General features: G+C 34.6%; 1 protein-coding gene across 50 annotated transcripts in view; it reads right to left on the reverse strand.

The window, feature by feature from the left end:
• The window catches only part of si:ch211-51h4.2, a 458,725-nt gene that overhangs the window by 411,720 nt on the left and 23,060 nt on the right, over nucleotides 1-23,945 (reverse strand). For all 50 annotated transcript variants that reach the window (XR_015502345.1, XR_015502336.1, XR_015502339.1 and 47 more), the window contains exon 5: nucleotides 23,833-23,941. Coding sequence is in view for 26 of the 50 variants with exons in the window: in XM_087273261.1 (XP_087129387.1) it covers nucleotides 23,833-23,941 (109 nt within the window). In the remaining 24 variants the exon portion in view is untranslated. The remainder of the gene's footprint in view (nucleotides 1-23,832; nucleotides 23,942-23,945) is intronic.

Consider the following 23,945-nt stretch of genomic DNA (forward strand, 5'->3'; position numbering starts at 1 on the left):
ATAAATTAAATGTTGTGCCTTCAAATTAGATCTTAAATGTAAACAGTCCTTAAATACATACAACTTTTTAAGGATGAGACTGATGGGAACAAAAAAAACTGTATATTTCTCTAAATAATAAATGTTGATGCTTTCTGCATGAAGTTCACATTCGCCTGTCAGTGTTAATCTCTCAAGGGAAAAATAAACACAGACCGCTAACATATATTACATATAATTCTGTTGACTCAAGCGCCATCAACATGAATAGATTTACTCAGAAATGTATTCAAATGACAAAATATTAGGTGCAGAAAACATCCATCTGAATGCATTTCTAACGCCATCCTAAAATATAAATAATTAAAAATACAGCGCTCAAAAGTATCTCCGAGTTTCAACTTTTCATTAGAATGACGAATCGCTTTCCAAATCGCTTATGTCAGTCAGCCACCAGTCTCCCTAATGATGCTTTGGCACGCGATCTGATTGGGTTTTTTTACATTGAGTTAAGACTACTGTACCTGTACGGCACAAATGACAGGGGAAAAGGCTGTGGAGAGTAGCCGGCTAGAACATTAATTTCTGAAAGAGAGACCCATCTGCTTGTAGAAAAAGATGGCCAAGTAATTAGGATCGAGAGCTGCTAGAGCTCAACACCTGTCATTGATACGCTGTAGCTCTGAGTGTGTTTGAGAGATGGAGAAAAAAAGAGAAAGAAGGAGATCAGCACGAAAACATTATGCCAGAGGTAAATTTCGGAAGGTGAATCTGCATTAGAACTACAGTCAGACATATTGCTCATCTCCTTAGTATGCAGTTCTAATCAACTATATATATATATATATATATATATATATATATATATATATATATATATATATATATATATATATATATATATATATATATTATAATTTTCTTTTTGAAAGTTGTGTCTGTTTTGGGACCTATATTTATTTTTCTGTTTAATATATATATATATATATATATATATATATATATATATATATATATATATATATATATATATATATATATAATTTTTTTTTTCTGGTTGAACTATAAGCTTCTAGTTCTCAAATAAATTCTATAGAAACTTTTTAAAAAGTACATGGTTCTAATAGATGTTTTATCTATCTATCTATCTATCTATCTATCTATCTATCTATCTATCTATCTATCCATTTATTTATTTATTTTTGGTTGAACTATAAGATTCTGGTTTTAAAATAAATTCTATGGAAACTTAAAAAGTACATGGTTCTATTAGATATTTTATTTATTTATTTATTTATTTATTTATTTATTTATTTATTTATTATAATTATTATTATTATTATAATGCAAGTTGAGTATATTTTGGGATCTTTAATTTAGAAAACAACTAAAATGTTATTTCTGGTTGAACTTTATAAGATATTGGTTGTAAAAGGTTATTTTGTGAGTCAATCAGACATACTGTACTGTGACATATCTCCTTAGAGAAAAGGTCTCAAACTCAATTCCTGGAGGGCCGTTTTGCTCCAACCCTAATCAAACACAGCTGATCCAACTAATCAAGGTGTTGAAGACTACTAGAGACCATTAAGTAGACGTGAGTTGGAGCTGGTGGGAGCTAAACTGCAGAGGCCCTCCAGGAATATTTTTTTATTGATTAATTGATTGATTTACTGATTGATTAGTTACAGGGTGTCTGCGGAGTCTTTAAAAATATTAAAAATTGTGCTGATCAGACAAAAATAAAAATGAGTTTGAAACAAGTATGAGTATATATATATATATATATATATATATATATATATATATATATATATATATATATATATATATATATATATATATATATATATATATATATATATATATATATTACATTAAATCACAACCTGTATTTTACCATTCGTTTTGGCTTTAACAGTTTATTGATAACTAGCATAATCAGAGGACAATTAACAGAGCTCTGTGAAAAGTTTTGTATGTAGGCCTACAGTCAAAAATGTATTATTGGAGCCATAGCTGAGGCGAGTCTGCAATATCCCAGGTGCAGCATTGTATTAGATTTTAGCAAATATGACCAAAACATGGACAAAGCACCTCCGCCTTCCACATAGAAACTGCCACCTGTTGGCGTCAAGTCCCTCATCTTCAAAACTGGCTACTACTGAGGATGAAGCTCGACATCCCTCTACTGTTAAGGTATTTCCTGAGTTAGAGAATTTCTCAAATGCTGCAGCTAACTGCGGTTAATAGCATTCTGTTCCCTGAGACACGCATTTCTAAAGGCCATATCTGTATGTCATTTGACTTAAAGCCACACATCAAAGCTTAGGGAACCTGTTTTTAATTAATACATGAGATACACATTTGTTAGCAGTCAAACGTGCTTTCTACCTGATGGAAATTTGCATCCCTATTTTTATATTGTGTATTTTTTCACAACACATATAGTTTGATTTAGTCACTTAGATATACCCCATTTAACCTAGCTCCACTCAATTTAAAACTTCTGGCCTTGCCACTGACCCAAACTGCATAAAAATACCAGTTTTTATAGCTATTGTACAGCATATGCATTTGCAGTCTTAATCATTTCAAAGAAAATGGACTAAAATATCCCTCTCTAAAATAATTCCCTAGCAACTATCCTCAGCTGCAATCTGAAAGGCAGCTGACAAGGGAAAACATCAGTCAGTTTCACACTCTTTTTAATATATTTTTTTTTGCTTACAATACATTTATTTGTCAGAACACATGCTACTTTTGAATATCTGTCAGTGAAGAAATGAGCTTTTCTGTGTCCAGATGGTGTAGAGACAGTTTCTACCACCAGGCAATGACGTAAAGTAGGCTTTTTGGCTATTTAAAGACAAGAACAAAGCCTTCAATGTGTTCCAGTGTCCTGATTCAATTGGAAATATGTCAGCTATAGAAAAAAAAACCCTACCATTTCAAAGCTTTTTCTATCCAGACATTACTCCTGAAGGCTGTTTAGTGTTCATCAATCAAATCTGGAAGGTAATTATGTTTTAATCATAATAAATAAATCTTCAGAAAAATTAGTCCACCCTACAAACCTCGATCAATATCCTGCTGTAAACTTTGAGCGTGACAGAATTTTCCTTCTCAAAAATCTACTCTACAAGATGGAAACTGTAACATGCAAGTCACACCAAAAAGAGACATGAATATTTCAAAACAGTTGTCATCACGTCTATCCCTGAAAATGTAGGATGACAGCGAGTCTTGAGGGAGTGCCTGTGATAGGAAGAGTGAGAGAAAGGATTGGGAGAGAGAAAGAAAGTTTGTCTGGCTAAAAAAAAAAAAAAAGCTTTGCAACTTGATATACACTCCATATCAGAGCTGTTGATGCTTCTCGTAGAATATAACGCCGTGCGACAAATCTTCCAGATCATCAACAAAGCACTTCTTGTCTAGGTGACTTTCTTTCAACGTGTCTGTGACAAGAGTTTCTTAGAAGGTGCTTTTCTAAAAATCTAGCGGTCAGGATCGTATGCACTTTTATAGCAGTATTGCGGACTAAAGTGCTGTTCCTGTTCAATACATTAAAAGCATTCGACTTAGAAATCTGAAAGGACATAAATGTGTTTATGAAACATCACAAAAAAGGCTTACAATAAATGTATTTATTATATGGATTTTACTTTTTTTTAAAAGCATAGCAACGAGAAAAGAACAAACACTCAGGCATACTGGGAATCTATGATTTAAACTAGAACAAAAGCAAGACTCTAACATAAACTAGTCAAATAAACCTTTACAACTGTATTCTCTCTTACAAATAATTGTCCTTTAATGACATCAAATGGTTGCATGAAGAAACCTTAACATCAATGCAACCTTTTCATAACAGGAAATGTTCTCTATGGTAAGAAAATGTTTCTTTAAACACACACACAGTATATAAACTCACCGGCCACTTTATTAGGTACACCTTACTAGTACTGGGTTGGACCCATGTTTGTCTTCAGAGCTGCCTTAATCCGTTGTAATCCGATTCAACAAGGTACTGGAAATATTCCTCAGAGGTTTTGGTCCATATTTACATGATAGCATCACGCAGTTGCTGCAGATTTGTCGGCAGCACATCCATGATGTGAATCTCCCGTTCCACCACATCCCAAAGGTGCTCTATTGGATTGAGTTCTGCTGACTGTGGAGGCCATTTGAGTATGGTGAACTCATTGTCATGTTCAAGAAACCAGTCTGAGATCATTCGTGCTTTATGACATGGTGTGTTATCCTGCTGGATGTAGCCATCAGAAGATGGGTGCACTGTGGTCATAAAGGGATAGACATGGTCAGCAACAACACTGAGGCAGGCTAAGACATTGACGTGATGCTCAATTGATACTAATGGGCCCAAAGTGTGCCAAGAATAATGTCACACACAAATACACCACCACCACCAGCATGACCTGCTGTTATAAGGTAGGATGGATCTATGCTTTCAAGTTGTTGATGCTAATGTGACCATCCAATTGAAGTTGAAATGAAGACTCATCAGACCAGGTAACATTTTTTCCAATCTTCTATTGTCCAATTTTGGAGAGCCTGTGCGAATTGTAGCCTCAGTTTCCTGTTCTTAGCTGACAGGACTGGCACTCAGTGTGGTCTTCTGTTATTGTAGCCGATCCGCCTTAAGGTTGGATGTATTTTGCATTTAAAGATGCTCTTCTGCACACTGTACCTCGCTTGTAACGAGTGGTTATTTGAGTTACTGTTGCCATTTGAGCTCACAGAACTGCCGCTCACTGGAAATGTTCTCTTTTTCGAAGTATTCTCTGCAAACCCTAGAGGTGGTTGTGTTTGAAAACTCCAATAGATCAGCAGTTTCTGGAATACTCAGACCAGCTTATCAGGCACCAATAACCATGCCACGTTTAAAGTCAGTTAAATCACCTTTCTTCTCTATTCTGATGCTCGGTTTGACCTGCAGCAGATCCTCTTGACCATGTCTACATGCCTAAATGCCTTGAGTTGCTGCCATGTGACTGGCTGATTAGAAAATTCCACTAACGAGCAGCTGGACATAATAATAAAGGGGCCAGTGAATGTACAAACATTACATACAACCGATCTTTCTTGTTTTTGAATCTGATTGGCTGATAGCTGTGTAAGACTCTCTATCACAGTTTAAATGAACCCTATAAAGTTGTTTTTGGTGTGATATTTTACAACAACAAAATCACTATAAATGTGCTGATAATGGCGATGCAGTGGCGCAGTAGGTAGTTCTGTCACCACACAACAAGAAGTTGCTGGTTCGAGCCTCAGCTGGGTCAGTTGGAGTTTCCGTGTGGAGTTTCTGTTCGCGTGGGTTTCTTCCGGGTGCTCCGGTTTCTCCCACAGTCCAAAGACATGCGGTACAGGTAAATTGGGTAAGCTAAATTATTTATAGTGTATGAGTGTGTATGAGTGTGTGTGGATGTTTCCCAGAGATGGGTTGCAGCTGGAAGGGCATCCGCTGCGTAAAAACATGCTGGATAAGTTGGCGGTTCATCCCGCTGTGGCGACCCCGGATTAATAAAAGGACTAAGCAGAAAAGAAAATTAATGAATGAATGTGCTGGGAATATTACCTATTTTACTGAGATCTACTCTATACTTGCTGACAGATATGTGGAGAAAAATCAGTGGCAAGTCTTATTAAGAGTCAAAAAAAAATAAATAAAGTCAGAAAAATAAATAAAATAAAATAACATAATACAAAACTAAATGCCACAGCTTTTACTTTTGGATACAGTCTGCATCATAGGGCTTTTCTGAGCTCAACTGCCTCTCTCAAACCATCTATAGTTTACTATTGCTTAGAGTCCATCATAGCTGTTGAGCCATTTAGTGATACAGGGCAAGGTCAACGCAATCATAAAACCAATTCATGACAAAAACGTTTCATCAAAAGGTAACCAAGCAACACTCTGATGATAAAAAAAGACACTTGTACACCTTCACACAAAGATTAAAAGCAACGTATACCTTTAATGTGTGAAAAAAAAGCAATGTTTAAAAAGCAGCCAATGAGCTATGTGCTATTCATTATCAAACAAAAAGAGTAGGAAAGAAATGTTTAAAAATGACTTGATGGGTTAATTATAACATATTTATGTTATAAAACTAATTTCCTCTTTTTTAATACATTTTATCCATATATTCGCAAACTATTTTCTCTTTGATATAAAAAAAATGATTTAAACTAAAAGAAGATTTAAAACGCATTTAAATCTAAATAATTTGAAACAATTTAATGTCAGAGTTGTTTGGTACAAATATTTCAAATTAATATGTCTTTAATTTCATTTATTCATTCATATACCTTCGGCTTAGTCCGTAATTTATCAGGGGTCGCCACAGCAGAATGAACCGCCAACTTTCCAGCATATGTTTTACGCAGCGGATGCCCTTCCAGCCCCAACCCAGTACTGGGAAACACTCATACACACTCCCGTTCACACATGCACTCATACACTATTGCCAATTCACCTATACCTCATTGGGGGACTTTGGGGGAAAACGAAGCACCCGGATGAAACCTACGTGAACACGAGGAGCATTTTACACAATTGTTAGTTTATATCCTTTCTTGCAAATCTTACAATCAGTACCCTTTTATTATTATTATTTTGTTTTATTAATCTGGATCAAATTGGTCCAAATTTGGAAATCCTATGTTTTGCTAACCAGGATTAATAGATCTAACCTATGTTTATGACATATTTTTCAAAGGAACATTGGGTTGGATTACTGTAATCCAAACACCAAATTTCAGGATTACCAAATTCTGTTTACCAGAGCCTTAAATGTAACCAACAGTATAGCCTACTGGCTTAGCAAATAACATCAGGAAGGCAAAATACCAGTGGCCACAAAACGCCATTGTCTGTTTAACGGTAAGAAACAGAAACACATTTTTTTTTAATGTTCACTGTAAAACCCGAAAAGTTAAAGTAACTCAAACCATTTGAGGGAACCAATTGCAACAAACCATTTAAGTTCAAAAACTAATCCTAATGAGTACTGTGAACTCACTCCATTTAAGTAATGAGGTTTTTAATTAACTTATTACGTTCAACACTGAGTTCAAAACTATATATATATATATATATATATATATATATATATATATATATATATATATATATATATATATATATATATATATATAATTTAACAGAGCAAGGAAATTTTCACAGTATGTCTGATAATATTTTTTTTCCTTATCTCTTTCTATTTTGGCTAGAATAAACACAGTTTATATATTTTTAAACATTTTAAGGTCAAAATTATTACCCCCTATGGGCTATATTTCTATAGTCTACAGAACAAACCATTGTTATACATTAACTTGCCTAATTACCCTAACCTGCCTAGTCAACCTAATAAACCTAGTTAAGCCTTTAAAAGTCACTAAGCTGTATAGAAGTGTCTTGAAAACGATCTAGTAAAATATTATTTACTGTCATCATGGCAAAGATAAAATAAATCAGTTATCAGAAATGAGTTATTAAAACTATTATGTTTTGAAATGTGTTAAAAAAAAAATCTTCTCCGTTAAACAGATATTTTGGCGAAAAAATAAAATAAACAGGGTCTAATAATTCTGACTTTAACTAATATATATCTATAAAATACTTATTTCAAAGAAAAATTTCAGACGACATTTAGAGGTTTTTGCATCTAGACTCTTTATATAGTTTTATTTTTATTTAAGTTTATTTGATAAAAAATAAATAAATAAAATCACACCCTTCACACCCACCCTTCTGATTGGATACGTTTTTTTAATTTTTGAGGGGAATCAAATAGATCCCAAACTGAGTTTTGAGTAACTCAAATGGCAGGTTTGATCAAAATCAAATGTAAGATTGGATTACAGGGTTTTATCTTAATTTAGAATCCCTCAGTTAATTTTGAAAAACTAATTTTCAAGATTTGATCCAATCTGTGATCCAAAATCCCACTGGATAACTATTGAAAAACTGGGCCCTAGAGATTTAAGAGTTTAAGAGTATAAAATATATATATATATATATATATATTTTTAAGAAGAAAAAAAAAATCTGAATAGTGAGGACAAACCACATACATATTATAAATATTACCATTATATTAAGATAGAATCATGTTTTCTTTGTAGCTTTTTCTTTTTCAATATCTGAGTCACATCACCTGAGTTATGCTTCTGAAAGATCAATCAAATTAGCTCAAATGAAAGCCAGTCGCGCAGCTGATCACACCAAACTAACCCTGCATTTCTAGCAGGGCGTGCAGAAAATTGCCTGAAATGTTACTGTTAAATATCCTCTGTGATGAATGCATATCGGCTCTCTATCGTGTTTTCTGGAACACACAGCCTCATATTCAGCACTAAGCAGATAGCGGTGTGGAATCATTTACAGTGCATTTCTATGCTCAGAGACATCTATCTTTTTAATGGGCTTCTTATCAAACGCCAGCGAGCCAACCGTGCAGCCCAGGCATGAAAGCCTAATTGAATCATAGAATGCTAGGGCATTGCAAAACCTATCTGATGACACTGTCAACCTGGCATATAAATTAAGCAGGGCTCTAAGAGAAAATAGTTCGCTGCACACCCAGCCTGCAGTAATAAAGCAAATCTTTAGCATTAATGCTTTATTTAAAAGTGCATTAACACAGATAGGTTATTAATTTCAAGCGTTTTATGAATATAATAGCATAGATGACCATGAAAGGCACCTTGATCGCGTGGTAAAAGGATATACCGCTGGGCTCAGTGAGAGCCTATGGAAGATTTGCAGGGATAAAAAGTGACTCTATATAAAAAGGCAAGTTTCCAGTCTCTACAGTTTGCTCTGCCTGATCAGTTGTATGGAAGCTTGGTGATCTTTGAAAGTCTCAACATTTAGAGTTTTAATGCCTTATAAAAGGTAACAGTGGAATAGAAATGAATTCTCACTTTAACTTGTTGCTTTTTAGCAAGCCTATTATTAACAAATTGTCTGTTTATTAGTACTTCTACACAGTGTAGGAACTATGTAAATTCCTTTAAAGGGCCATGAAACCCCCCTGTTTCAGCAGGGTGTTTTCACACCTTTACTTTGGAAAAAGTCAGAAAAGTGGGCGTGTCTAGCTCTGTTTAGGGGGAGTGTCGGAGGAGGGAAAAAGGGAAGGTGCATAAACATTTGCATAAAAATTGTGTGTCGGTTTGTGTGATGAGGCGGCCAACCATCGCCATTCTGTTCACGCGTCATCACACCCATGGCGGGATACCAAACAAGGGCAAAGAGGCGGAGAGTGAGCGTAGCTACAGACACCTGCTAGCATTTAGCTTGGACCTGGTTCAGACACACTTTACTTTGGGAGAAATGCTTAATACTTTATCACCTGTGACTCGTTTGTATTCTGACCACTTGTGCTTTGTTGTACACTATATCAATAAAGTGTTTAGCCTTTTATAAACACTGCTGTAATACATTGAGCCACTAAACATTGTTCTTATGACGTTTTTCAACAGGAGGAAAACGCGAATTACTTCCAAACTCTTCAGATATAGTCTGTGTTAGTAAATGTAAGACTATTGATGAAATCCAGCATAACACTGTATGACAACGCTTCAGACGACTGTTCTAGAGCCTACAGCTAATCAATCTGACAGATTCTGGAGTGCATTACAGCTCTAAATATAAATATAAACGACAAATGATCTTAAATAAAATAAATACATGTATAGAGATGGTATATAAGTATATAACTTTACTCATATGGGAAACGGAGGCCACGTGAATGGTTTGTGAGCACAATTAAGTTCACTCAGCATGCCATGCCATCTAATAATTGTAGGAAACAAGTCCAAAAGGCAGTTGAGTGTGTAAAACCACATAAAACAACACAGAAATACGATAAATATGCCGAGTTCAGTGGCTAAAATGCAGGATTCAGCTGAGGTGACGTGACGGTGACCAACGAGACCAAGCTGTCACTCAAGTGGCCACTCCCTTAATTATGCAAACTTAATATATAGGAAACGGATGAGTTATAAAAAAATTCACCCCCCTCACAGTTGTCATGAAGGGTAATATTACCTGTATTAACCAAAATCTTTTTTTGTACCTGGCTGTAAACACCTTTTTTTCTGCTGTAAAGTTGGCCATTCTAACAGTGGGCTCAATTGAAATTTGCTCTGTTTTGGAGCCAGGAGCGGCCACGACTAGCGGAATTTCGGATGAATTGCAGTTTTAGTTACTTCCGTATTGGCTTCCTGAGAGAGAGCAGGAGGTTGCCGCTTGGAAATAACACAAAAATAACCAATTTTCACTTTTGTTTTGTGAAATATATGTGCCCTAATGGTGTTTTTAGTAGTGTGGGGCACAAATATGACTGTCAACAGCTCAAAAAATGTGTTTTGATGTTTAATGACCCTTTAATTAAACAGTGTTAATATTAAGCAATAGTTTAACATTGACACTTAAACAACAAAACGAATCATATAGGGATTAAAATTCCATTTCAGATAATATTTTCAGTTCATTAATGAATATTATGTAGAGGTGTAACAAAGTCATGGCATGGTTCACTAATGCTGTGGCACTAGTGATGTTATGGAACACTAGATCAACTTTTCATAAAGTGGTCCCTATTATGCAAAAATCGCTTTATTAAGGGGTTTAAACACAGTTGTGTGGCAACAGTGTGTAAATACAGCCAGCCTCTAATGATAACAATTAATTATATTTTTTATAATCGCACTGATTGACATTGATTGACCCTTGTACATGCCATCAGAGGGGGAAAGCTCCACCCATTAGTGACAAGTTCTCCCTCATTAGCAAAGACAGCCCTGAGTGAGAAGCAGTTGTCCGCAATTAGAGTTTTCACACCGTAACTGCTGAAGGTAATGTCAGCGACTGAGAGGCATTATAAAAGTGGAGTTCTAAGATGCACAACTGAACAGCGTAGTCTCCACTAACCGGCTTCTTCTAAGATAGTCTCAGTTTTTCACAGAAATAATGTGTTTTGAACCTGCCACTATGCTGACACATAGGCATTTGTAGCTTCGCCCTATTTTGAAATCTTATTTCTTATTTGAAACTAAAGTGACAGCTGACAAAATGGCACAATTTGGATAAAAGCCTAAAAGAGGCAGCTTAAAAAAAATAAACTTGAGGCATTTTGAGCTGAAATCTGTTTGTATGTCTGTCCGTCTATTTATCTGCTGTGTCCCTACTATGGTAGTCTTGAGTCTTGACTGATGGCTGAAGGTCTGGACATTTTAGTCACTTTTAATGGTCAAGGACCGGCCACTATGTTATATGACTGACAGGGTAACCAAACAGTCATGTTTTGTTTTGTGCCGCGCCAAGTTTGTGGGTGTGTAAATATCCTCAGAATAACAGCCTGTCACACAACAGTGTATCATACATTCACAAATGTCTTTAAAAGTGTACAACAACTATGAATCAACATTCCAAATGATCTGTCAGCAAAACATATGGGAAATTAGTACGACATGCATGTTAACTTCATGATTCATTATTTTGGTGACACATACATTCATAAGGATCAGGCAGTTTAAAATGATGTCTTTCACTTTTCTGACCAAACAGACTGAATATTTGGAGGTTTTCACTGCCTTTAAAAAAAAAAAAAAAAGTATTTAAGCACATGTTTCTCAACATCATGAGTTGACACTTTTATGCTGTGAGTATAGCATACTTTTAAAAATTGAAGAGTTTATTAAAACATGCTCATCGCAAAACTATCATCACAATGACAAACTGTAAAGAGAGTAGAGCGTAAATCACTGATTCAAAAATATCTAACAAAGTTCTGTGTGTATTAATGATCACTGTCCTCAAATAGTGCTGCGCAATATATCGTTTTATCATCGATATGGCAATGTTGGCATTTGCAATAAACACAAGGGCTCTATTTTGACGATCTATGCGCAAAGTCCAAAGCGCAGGGCACAAAAGGATTAAGGACATGTCAGAAACCAATTTTGCTATTTTAAGGATGGAAAAATCCCTTTCCACCGCATGGTCTAACAGGGTTGAGCTTATTTTCTTTATGAGTTATAGGTGTGATTTGAGAATAAACCAATCAGAGTCTCATCTCCCATTCCCTTTAAGAGTCAGTCGCGTCACTCCATAGCGCATTTGCTATTTACATGGCGACTTTGTAAGTGGAAAAACAGAGCGTTTCACTAGAAAGAAAACAGTTAACAGAGCATCTACAGCGTGAGAATGAAAGACGAGCCTCCTAATTCTTAACCTTCACTTTCGCTCTTGTGGATAAGTAAACGTGTTGTATGCACAGACATCATTTAGCTTATACATTATTTTGTTTATTAAGCACAAAGATTTGTTTCAAAACTTATTTCTAAATTCAGTTCTAATTTCCAGCAAACGAATGAATGAACAATAATAACGAAGTGTGGTCAAAAAACTGAGTTATATCCAAATGCACATGGTATATGGTATAAATATGGTATAAACCTGACAGACGGGCAAATCCAAGCTTGTTGTTAATGAAACAAATATAAATATGCATATAATAAATAACACTGCTAATAATAATAACATTATACAAAAGCAAATTGTTATGAATAAACTGAAAAAGCCACAAAAGATGAAGGCATGAAAGTTTGGTTTTTATATTTATGTAGGCTAGAAAATAATTTTTGTAATATTTTAATCCTTTCATTCTTTTTCATTTGTAAAGATATTTGCGCATTGCTGTACATCCTGTGTGCATTAAGCAATGTATAAGCGATGCGCACAACTATGGCTTTCTGCGCTGGACTATAGACCTGCTTTGATCTGATCTATTTAACAGTCTATTATAGTTCCTCAAAATAGCAATGGGCCATAACATGCTTCCTTTTTTAGAACAGAACGCCTATGGGCATACATATGAGCGCAAATGCATTTGATATTTAATGACATATCCAACACGTCAAAACGACTCTTGCGCCAAGCTGAAACTAGCAAACAACAATTGCGTCGCGCCTTGCACCGGGTGTATGATAGGGCCTAGGATCTGCTATGTGGTGTCAGGATTACAGTTGACCAGGAGCAAAAGTTGAAAAAAAAACATGTGATTTTTTTTGTTTTCACACTTTGCAGTAACTCCACAAATTCGCCAAACATTTGATCATTTGCATATATTTTTAAGGTATCTGAACGTATAAGCATTTCAAACCAGTTTTATGCTTTAGGGTACAACAAATTCTAATGCTTTTAACTTAAAAAAAAGATTAATAAAGTCTATACAGGGATATTTTACATTTGATAATTAAATTTATGTAGCTAAGTTCTTCTAGACTCTCAGAAAACTATAAAGCACAGTTTATTTTATTTGTATCTTCACTACTGTATTTATCAATGCTTGTGATTGTTTTTTTATAGTATGCAGATGTACTGGCCTACAAAATTAACATAATCAATCTAAAATGACAAACTCCTTCTAAATATAGCCACTCTAGTCATCTGGTTAAATTATACTCATGTATATTTATCGCGATATGTATCACAGAAAAATTAAATATTGCAATGTCAGTTTGTTCCTATATTAAGCACCCCTATACTCAATATAAACATTGCAGCTTTTTTATCTGCTCAGACTTGTTTCCAGGTGGGCTGATAAAGATTGCTGCACACTGGACTGCGGAAAATCCTCTACACTTAAACCAATTAGACAAGGAATGAGGACCTGCTAAAGTGTTTGGAGAAAAGTGTGCCATATGAATCAGACATTTAGCCAAAGGTTACTACTATGGCTGAGGGGACTCACTTACAATGCTGTTCCTGGAGATCTACCTTCCTGTACAGTTTAGCTCCTACCCTGATCAAACCCACCTGAACCAATTAATTAGGACCTGAAATCAACTTGATAATTACAGACAGGTGTGTTTGATAAGGGTTGCAACTGAAATCTGCAAGAAGGTAGATCTCCAGGAACAGGATTGGCCACCCCTGGCTTAGGAGATTCTGCGTTAGTGACAGTTTTCTTTAACCATCCTGTGAAGCACTAATAGATAGGTTCAGACCAGTAATGTGAAATCAAGCAAGTCTCGCTAAATTGTGTGGATTGCTTACCCTCCCTAAAAATACTTTCTTTGATGGAACGCTGTCTGCCTTATATTTGAAATCAGTCATTAAGCATAGCAAGAAATATTCAGAGCAAGCAGTCCATTTTGAATGATATTCCTCCAGTTAATTTCGTACACCGCTTCAAACGCTATTTAACTGCTGATTTGCAAGCAGTTCAGCACAAACAAATGAAGCACTATAATCGAGGTCTGCTTCCCTTCAAAGAAACCGCAACAAGTCTAAAGGGAACTTTCATTCCCGCTAAGCAAGTGGATGTTTGGGGGAAAACACAGACAAAGCATGTAAACTTGCAAAAAGATGAAAAGAAAAGAATAATATGAAAAGATATACTTGCTCCGTGAAAGCCTTTTATTGTCATTTTTGTCACCAGTTTTGCTAGGGCAGAGAAGAAAACAAATCAGAGATGTGTGGTTATGTCATAAAATGTACCTAAATGACCTGTTAGTGTATTCAGAAACAATTGAGTATGGGCAGAAAGCAGTCGTCTTCCATTTAGAACTTCGATTTAGTAAATATTTCATGCCTTGTATTATTAATAGACTTTTTTTTTTACTCATAAGTCACATGACAATGAAATTGCAGGGATAGAACATTTGGTTTTCATTCATATAAGTGCACATATTCAAATATACTTATATGAATGCCAAGTAAGGTCTTCAATAGATTTAGTAACTATACTCAAAATGCTTTCTGGCTTGAATGCAGGTCACTGTAAAATAAATTAACAAATAAAATCTGTCAATTAACAGTTTCATTATATTTTCAAATTCCCCTCTCGAGTGCATTTATTTTATTTTTTGCCTTTTGTTTTTGTTTTGCCGGTTTTCAGGAATTGTTCTTCGCTGGACTTGAAACCTGCCAACTCCTCTGTATGTATCTTGTTGATAGGGTTAGGAGAAATAATATAATTTGGGGTACTAGAAAGTTACCAGGCAAGACTTAACAATAACAGGATTCGTTTATTAGACACCTTTGCTGGACTGCGATGCAGTGGAGCAGTAGGTAGTGCGGTCAGTTGGCGTTTCTGTGTCGAGTTTGCTTGTTCTCCCTGCGTTCGCATGGGTTTCCTCTGGGTGCTTTGGTTATTGTATGGAAGTGTCTTGAAAGATGTCTAGTAAAATATTATTTACTGTCATCATGGTAAAGATAAATTAAGTCAGCTAATAGAAATGAGTTATTGAAACTATTATGTTTAGAAATGTGTTGAAAAAAATCTTCTGTTTTGAGGAATTAGAAAAAAAAAAGAAAAAAAAGAAGAAAAAAAAAACGGGGCTAATAATTCAGGAGGTGCTAAATTGTCCATAGTGTATGTGTGTGAATGAATTAGAGCCTATTGTCAGGGTTCTGCCATTCTGGTCTTGTAAATTCTTGTTTTGGTGGCAGAATCCGGACACTAGTCATGTCTAGTCCTGTTGTGCTTGGCTCGAGTTTTCTTGGGTCGAACACTTGTTTCTGTCATTGTGTGTCTCTGTGTGCGCGCGCCGTCGTGGGTGTACGCAGAGTGTTTGCGTGCCTCAGACGCGCACGCTCTTGTACTCGTGTTTGTGTTTTTGTCTGTCTGCAGCGTGGCGTTTCATTCCCAGCGTCCCAATCTAGTTGGTTTCGGTTTTGGTCGGCGTTTTGGTCGGGATGAAACATGCACGGTGCGTGTGTGAGCGCACGGTGAGTGTTTTCATTCATCGTGTGCTCGTGTCTTGCGTCTGTTGTCAAAGCACGTGGCTCTGTGTTTACATTGTGGTCACGTGCTTTTGTGGTGTGCTTCAGTGTTGTGCTTGTGTTGTCATGAACATGCGGTTAATGAGTTCTCTCATTGGCTGCATGTTCTTGTCCTGTTTCATGTGAGCGCATGTCTTGTCTCTGTCATGCGCTCTCCCGTCTATTGTCTAGTCCCACCCTCCTTGTTAACCCATTATTAGTTAATTGTGTTCACCTGTTTGTGTTAATTTTCTACTGCTTTATAATCCCCTCATGTTTTCTGTCCTGTTCCAGTTCGTTGTCGATTTTTACCTGTCCTACTGTGTCCAGCTCTGCCTTGTCGTGCCTGCCCAGTCAAGTTTGTTTGTTTGTTTATTTGTTTTATTAGTGTTTTCCCCCTCGGGCTTGTTTATTTTTGCCTTTTATTTTATTTTATTACAAATAAATACTACTTCACTCTGCGCTTGGGTCCTCGCCCCTTTTTCCCCTCACCGAATGTTACACATATGGTGTTTCCTAGTGATCGGTTGCAGCTGGTAGGGCCTCGCTGACTAAATCACATGCTGGATAAGTTGGTGGTTCATTCCACTGTGGTGACCCCATATTAATAAAGGGACTACCCCAAAAAGAAAAATAATGAATGAACACCTCTGCTAAATGATAGCTCGGATGACACAAAAAAATAGTATTTTCTTAAAGAATCTGCTGTCCAGGTCTAAATCTGATTTATCTGGCATGAAACCTACAGTTTAACATAGCTTATTGTTAATGTTCTGAGACGTGCATAGTGTAATAAGTTGCAATATGGTTATTTTATCTGAATTTATATTACAGTGTGAGCAAATGAATGTATACAATCACGAATGCTTCATTTAGAAATGTGTGTTTACTGAAAGAGGCTATTGTTACATTGCTCTAACATGAGATTGTAATAAGGGCTGATGTATTGTATTGTACAAGAGTCATAAATGTGTAATGTACATGCCTGCACAGATTGTCATACTTAAATACGACCAGCCAGCCAGAGAATGAGGCCATGGGCAATCAAACTGTCAAAGTAATTCATTTAGACGTAAAGAATTACTTCACAACGATAGAAGAGCATGCTGGTGGGTGTGTTTTCCTTCATCCTTTAATAGCAGATATGAAGAGGTGTGAGACAGAAAACAGAATTACTCAAATAAATGAATTTATCAATAAACCTACAGTACATTATGCTGTTTACAAGTTGGATCTACTGGTAAGGCTTGCTACAAACTTCATTTAAATGTGAACCGGTAGTGACCCCATTTTACCTCAGTGTGCAAAGCAAGATGAGATGGCAAAAAGTTCATCAATTAAAAGGATGTGTATTGACTACAGGGAATTTACTTAATACTTTACAGTGTATGAGTCTTTAGTTTAACAGGCTTATTAGGAAAATAGGGGTCAACAACCCTTTGAAATAAATTAGTTATATTAATGGAATACATTAACAGACAAATGTATTTTTTCCTGGAAAAAAGCTTCTAAGCTATTTGGATTAAATATGGATCTTTTTTTAGAATCCTTAATGTTTGGCTGCTTTTATTAAAAACAGTCGGTCAATACTTTGTAATTAAGGTGCCATTTACACTATTGCATTTTAGTTTTAAAATCACATTTTAGAATCAGAATACACCTCGTCCAGATTGATCTTTTTATTGCGTTTAAGAAAAGCAATCTCCATCTACAGAACACTAAAGTGCATATTACAGTAAATGACCATTCACACTTACTGGGCATGTGCATATTTTGCCACCATTTAATAATTTAGCAAATAATTTGATTACTGATATCCATGTAAACACAGTCACTGTCTTTCTTCTCTGCGTCTGTGTTTGTTTTGCCTCTATAAAAATCAGCCCATGCCCAAACCGACACTCCCATTTTTATGCAAATTTTTACAGCCCTTGCCTTTTTTTCTCCTTTGACACTCCCCCTAAACAAAGCTGGACACACCCAGTTTCCTGACTTATTCCAAAGTAGAGGTGTGAAAAAACCCTGCTGAAACAGGGGGGTTTCATGGCCCTTTAACAGAGCAAGGAAATATTCACAGCATGTCTGATAATATCTTTTCTTCTGGAGAAAGTCTTATTTGTTTTATTTCAGCTAGAATAAAAGCAGTTGTTATTATTTTTTAAAAACCTATTTAAGATCAAAATCATTAACCCCCTTAAGCTATATTTTTTTTAATAGTTTGCAGATCAAACCATCGCTATATAATAACTTGCCTAATTACCCTAACCTAGTTAACCTAATTAACCTATTTAAGCCTTTAAATGTCACTTTAAGCTTATTGAAGTGTCTTGAAAAATGTCTAGTAAAATATTATTTACTGTCATCATGGCAAAGATAAAAAAAATCAGCTATTAGAAGTGAGTTATTAAAACTATTATGCTTAGAAATGTGTTAAAAAAACCTCTCTGTTATTGAGAAATTGGGGAAAAAATAAACAGGGGGGCTAAAAATTCAGGGTGAGCTAAATTATCCATAGTGTATGTGTGTAAATGAATTAGAGTGTATCGTGTTTCCCAGTGATTGGTTGCAGCTGGAAGGGCATCCGCTGCATAAATCACATGCTGGATAAGTCTGTGGTTCATTCCACTGTGGCGACCCTTTATTAATAAAGGGACTACGCCGAAAAGAAAATAAATGAATATATATATATAGATATATATATGTATAATATATACTAATCAAGCACATTTAACTTGTGAATATTATGTAAATTTACATTTAATTACACAATGTGGGCTTTCCTGGGTATGCCAACCAAGACAATATTTTTTGAATAATAATAATAATAATAAAAATAATTCACTTAATATTATTTGCAATGATAAAAAAAAAACATGTAAATATGCTAAATTAATTCAAAATTAACTCATTCCAGTCAGTTCATTTATTAGACAAAGTAAATTTAAAAATATGTATAGGAAATTTTAGTAATCTTTGATATTTAATATTTCAATTTAAAAACAATGACAGTACATTTATTATATTAAAAAATTATTTTGCCACACCAAAAAGTACGGTGGACGAGAGAGCATATTTTAGGATCCCCTTGAAACATTTCAATTGTGTTCCATGCTATTTGCAAGTGTCGTGAGAAAATTCAGCATGTTGCCTTAATTTCTTTGCATTGTCGGAAACACGTGTTGTCAAACCGATAAAGAGCTTTTCTTATATTGCTGGTGTTTCTTGTAATTGCATGTGCTTTCTTAAAGTGCAGTATGTTAAGATCTCTCAGCCACCATGAAAAAGTCCTTTATTTTAGTGTTTCACAAAAACCTACATGTCGCTAAAGTAATAAAACCATACAAACTTATGATAAAAATTGTAAACTTGTTTATAAAGTGTCCATCTAAACACTTTTTATAAGCAAGTTCACAATGTTTTTCATAACTATTTACGCTTTTTTTTTACTTCAGTGGCATGTAGGTCACTTAAGACGAGCCTTCAGATAGCGTCTCTGTGTCAGATGGCTGTGATTCCCACTGACGTTCACAGGAAGGCCTCTTTTCTCACCCATCATCCCTTCTGACAGGGCTGCCCCCTCTCTTGCTTCATTCATCTTCATTAGCTGTCTATTCCCTCCATCTCATGTCAAAAATACTTAATGTCTCTGCTGCATGGGCCAAGACGGGACCTGATTAGTTAACGCTAATACTGACGTATTTCAGCATACTCTCTCCTTTAACTGTCCCTGTAGTCCTTTCAGCAAAGAAACAATACAGCTGCCATCTGTTTCCTGCTATACTTCCTACTGTTTAATGTGGCCCACCATCTCCTGCCTAACCAGTTACACAGCGGGAAAAAAACAGCAAGAGCAAAGGCAAATACAACACAAATACAAATATGTTTACTTTAAATTAGTGCCACATTTGCCACTGAGCCTTGGCCTCCAAACAGCAATGATAAAGTAATACTCATGGAAACGGAAAACATGAGATCGAGATTTTATTCAAAACGTCACACTATAAAAATTTAATTGGACTAATTAAATAATAAGAAAATGAATAATATATTGGGCAGCACAGTGGCTCAGTTGTTAGCACTGTTGCCTTACAGTAAGAAGATCGCTGGTTTATCCCAGCTGGTGCAGTTTGCAATTTTGTGTGGAGTTTGCATGTTCTCCCTACGTTGGCATACACTTCCTCTGGGTGCTTTGGCTCCCCCCAATCCATAAACATGCGCTATAGGTGAATTGGATACCCTAAATTGGCCATCGAGTACGAGTGTGTGTGTAAACGTTAGAGTGTATGGGTCTTTCCAAGAACTGGGTTGCAGCTGGAAGGGTATCTGCTGCATAAAAACATGCTAGAATAGCAGAGAAGGGTAGTAACAAATATTTTGTTACTGTACTTAAGTAGATTTTTCTGGTATCACTACTTTACTACTTATGTTTTGACAACTTTTTATGTTGCTCCTTACATATTTAAATCAAGCTTGTTACTTTCGTTTTTATGTGTTTGGTGTCATGATCGATATTATTTCTTGTCATTGTGCAATCTGAGCGCATTTTTGATGCATTCAGTCTGTTTTTGTCATTGCGGGCCAACCATGGCTATCAAGGCGGGAGGGGATTATTAAGTCAGATTTATTAGCCCCCTTTGAATTTTATTTTCTTTTTTATATACTTCCCGAATTATGCTTAACAGAGCAAGGAAACTTTCGCATTATGTCTGATAAAAAAAAATTCGTAGTGCACTTTGAAAACATTAATGTAATTTTCAACACAGCCTATAGGTGACCTATTATTTAAAAGCGGAATTTATGTTACGTCTACAAATCTTGTGAAAACCAAAAGCATTAGTTAATTCTTTTAATATATGGTAGGTTATTTATTAAGTATCTGTACTGTATATGACATAGGCCTGCTGGTTACAGTTACCTTCTATAGTGTTTACATGTGTCAAATTGTAAAAGTAGACTACTCAAAAAAATGTCAAATAAATGAGCAATATCCTACTTAATAATAATCATCATCATCATCATCATCATCCTCATCATCTTTAATATTATCATTATTATTATTTTTTTCATTTCAAATCAATAAGAAATATTCTATTATAAATTTATTATAAATTTATTTTTATAATAAATAGCCTCATTATTTACTTAATTATTTATTTATTTATATGATTTATATGATATTAGAATACGTGTTAGCTTTTGTAAGTGATATGTTTTAGAATATAATATGTATTATAAAATTTATAAAAAATTTATTATAAATTTCATTTTATAATAAATAGCCTAACTATTTATTTATTTATTTATATGATTTATATGATATTAGAATACGTGCTAGCTTTTGTAAGTGATATGTTTTAGAATATAATATGTAATGTTCAACTTCTCAATAATATTAGTAAAGCAAACATAGGCCCTGTGTGCCATTTACATATATTTCAGTTATTATGAAAAGCAAGTGTATGTTTTTACCAAATCTAATATTGGATTTTATTTTAATTGTATGTGCGTATAAAACAATATCATTTGCACAAAGAAATGATGGGTTTTTCTCTAAAGAAGTAGTTACTCCACCCTATTTAGAGCATCATTATGGGCGTTTTACGTTATAGCTAACGTGGTTCAAGCGATGGATCTGCGACAGAGAAACTACGGTTTTGGGAAACACTTGTCATTACATCGTTCTTTTCCCAAACGATGCATCGTACTGTGATAGTTCAGCAGCGAGTTACGTCGTTGTTTGGGAAACGCACCCCTGGGTAATTCATGAATAAAAGTATAACGTTAAAGATCCTGAAATTACCACATAATTAAAAGATCATGCACATGTTTTGTAGGTTATAGTCACACCTGTGTATGTAGCTTTTACCATAGAGTAAAAATATTAACAGAATTAAAGTTTATACATTAAATAAAATATCCAGAATACCCTGGAAAAAATAAAAAAACAGTAAAAATTACGGTTTATGTGAGAGGTCTGTTAAAAAAAAAAAAAGTTTGCAGTCATATACGATGAGTATTTATTTGAGCAAAAAACAATATATTTGCAATATATTCAAAAATATACAGGCCTACAGAATTATTTTGGAGTGTATGAACATAACTGTCAGCTGTTGTTTTTGATTCAACAGCCACAAAACTACCTAATGAATGCTGTGAGTTTGCATCAGGATGATGAAACATGGGGGAAACTGGATATGTACCTACCTAGTGATACTAAAGTATATAACGGGTACTTTTTACTTAAGTACTTTTTGAGGGTGTTCTTTTTTACATTTACTAGAGTACAAAATTGTAATCAGTACTTCAACTTTTACCAGAGTAATATTAAATCAAGTCATTTTACTTAAGTAAAGGATTTGTGTACTTTTGTCATCTCTGTAGAATAGTCGGTGGTTCAATCCGCTGTGGTGACCCATGATAAATATAGGACTAAGCCAAAGAAAAATGAATGAATGAATAATAATATGTTGCTGATTGGATCGAACAAGCATTGGTTCAGTCTAATTTTCCCATTCTGGTCGCCTTATTTAACTTTATTTACACTGTTGTTGATTCTGTCACATTTAGCAACTGCTTATGCCAGGAAACCTTCTACTTAAAATAATTAGTAAGCTAATTAAAGTGTTTTTTTTTTTTTTTTGCATTTTATGAAACACCAAGGACCAATTTCAGCTTAACAATTTTCTGCAATGTTCCACTGAAGAAGAAAGTCAATTAAATCTTGGTGAGTAAATAACAGCAAGTTTTCGTTTTTGTGTGAACTATGACTTTAATAAAAAAAGCACTTATTATGGGGTTAGGGTTATGAATAGGCTTTGATTTAGTGGTGTTGCTTGCAATTATGCACATAATGTAAATTACTATATATATATATATATATATATATATATATATATATATATATATATATATATATATATATATTGTGTGTGTGTGTAAACATATATATATACACACACACACAATATCACAAAATCACATATACACAATATCAGCACTTCTGGATTATCTGTAGCGTACCACCTTATTTTCTTACATACCACTTTTTCTTAAATGTTTGCCATTTCTTTGCTTTCAGAGTTGCCAAGTCTCCTAATAATGCACAACTTACTTGCAGTATTTTATATTGCTATAAAACTGAGCTGAATCATCAATGACTCAGACCAGAAGCAAAAAACAAAAAAACAAAACAGCATTTCTGTGGAACTGCTTGATGTATTTTATGAGTATATCTTATTTGACATTGAAGACACTTTGTACCCGACTACTTTGTCTGCTTGTTTGTCTCTGTAAAAATGCTTTGATACAATCTGCAACATATAGAGTGCTATGTAAAGTTGACTTATTTTTTGTAGGGTATTTTGAGTTTTTTTTTAAAGGCTGCTTATTGAGAATAAGACAAGCCATTTTAGTTCTTTAAAGTTAGTTTTCTCCAATGCAATGATTGAAACTGTTTACAGCTAATAGCCAATCAGTGCAATACAATAAGTCCTGTATTTTCAAATATCCCACTGGATCCACTGACAAGACAACTTTATTTAGTATACTTGTTCCTGTTGCTTGGAATAGCACCACTCTAGATGACAATGCTGATAAAAGGCACGTGCCGTGATAATAATAGCTTTGCAGGACAATAAAATAAAATAAAATAAAATAAAATATCTAAAATTAAATAAAATTAAATTAAATTAAATTAAATAATAAAATCAAATTAAAATCAAATTAAAATTCAATTTAAAAAATCTTCCTTACCACTAATGTAAATAATATTTATAGTCCAGTACTGTAATTGCCAAATGCAGTTTCCTACTGTTAAACTGGCATACTTCAGCATTATTATGTTTTTTTCTGCAGGTACTGTAATATGCAAGTACTAATTCCTGCTTTTTTAATACACCTGAATAAAGTCAAGATACTGTGATGGTATTTAATATTAATACAGTGAAGGCCAAATTTATGTAAACAGACCAGACATCTAAAAATGGTCCCCTTTAGGCCTCTTAAATATTATCTATTTTCATAACTTTTATAATGTGTCAATGTACCTGCTTCCTCAAGTTCCTCTCCATCATCATCATCATTATCTTCTCCATTAGGTGTCGGAAGTTCCTCAGAACAGACTTCCTCCATTAAGATCCTCTCGGTCTCTGCAGTCTAT

This window comes from Danio rerio, chromosome 11, assembly GCF_052040795.2.
Source record: "Danio rerio strain M-AB ecotype USA chromosome 11, GRCz13ab, whole genome shotgun sequence".
NCBI lineage: Eukaryota > Metazoa > Chordata > Actinopteri > Cypriniformes > Danionidae > Danio > Danio rerio.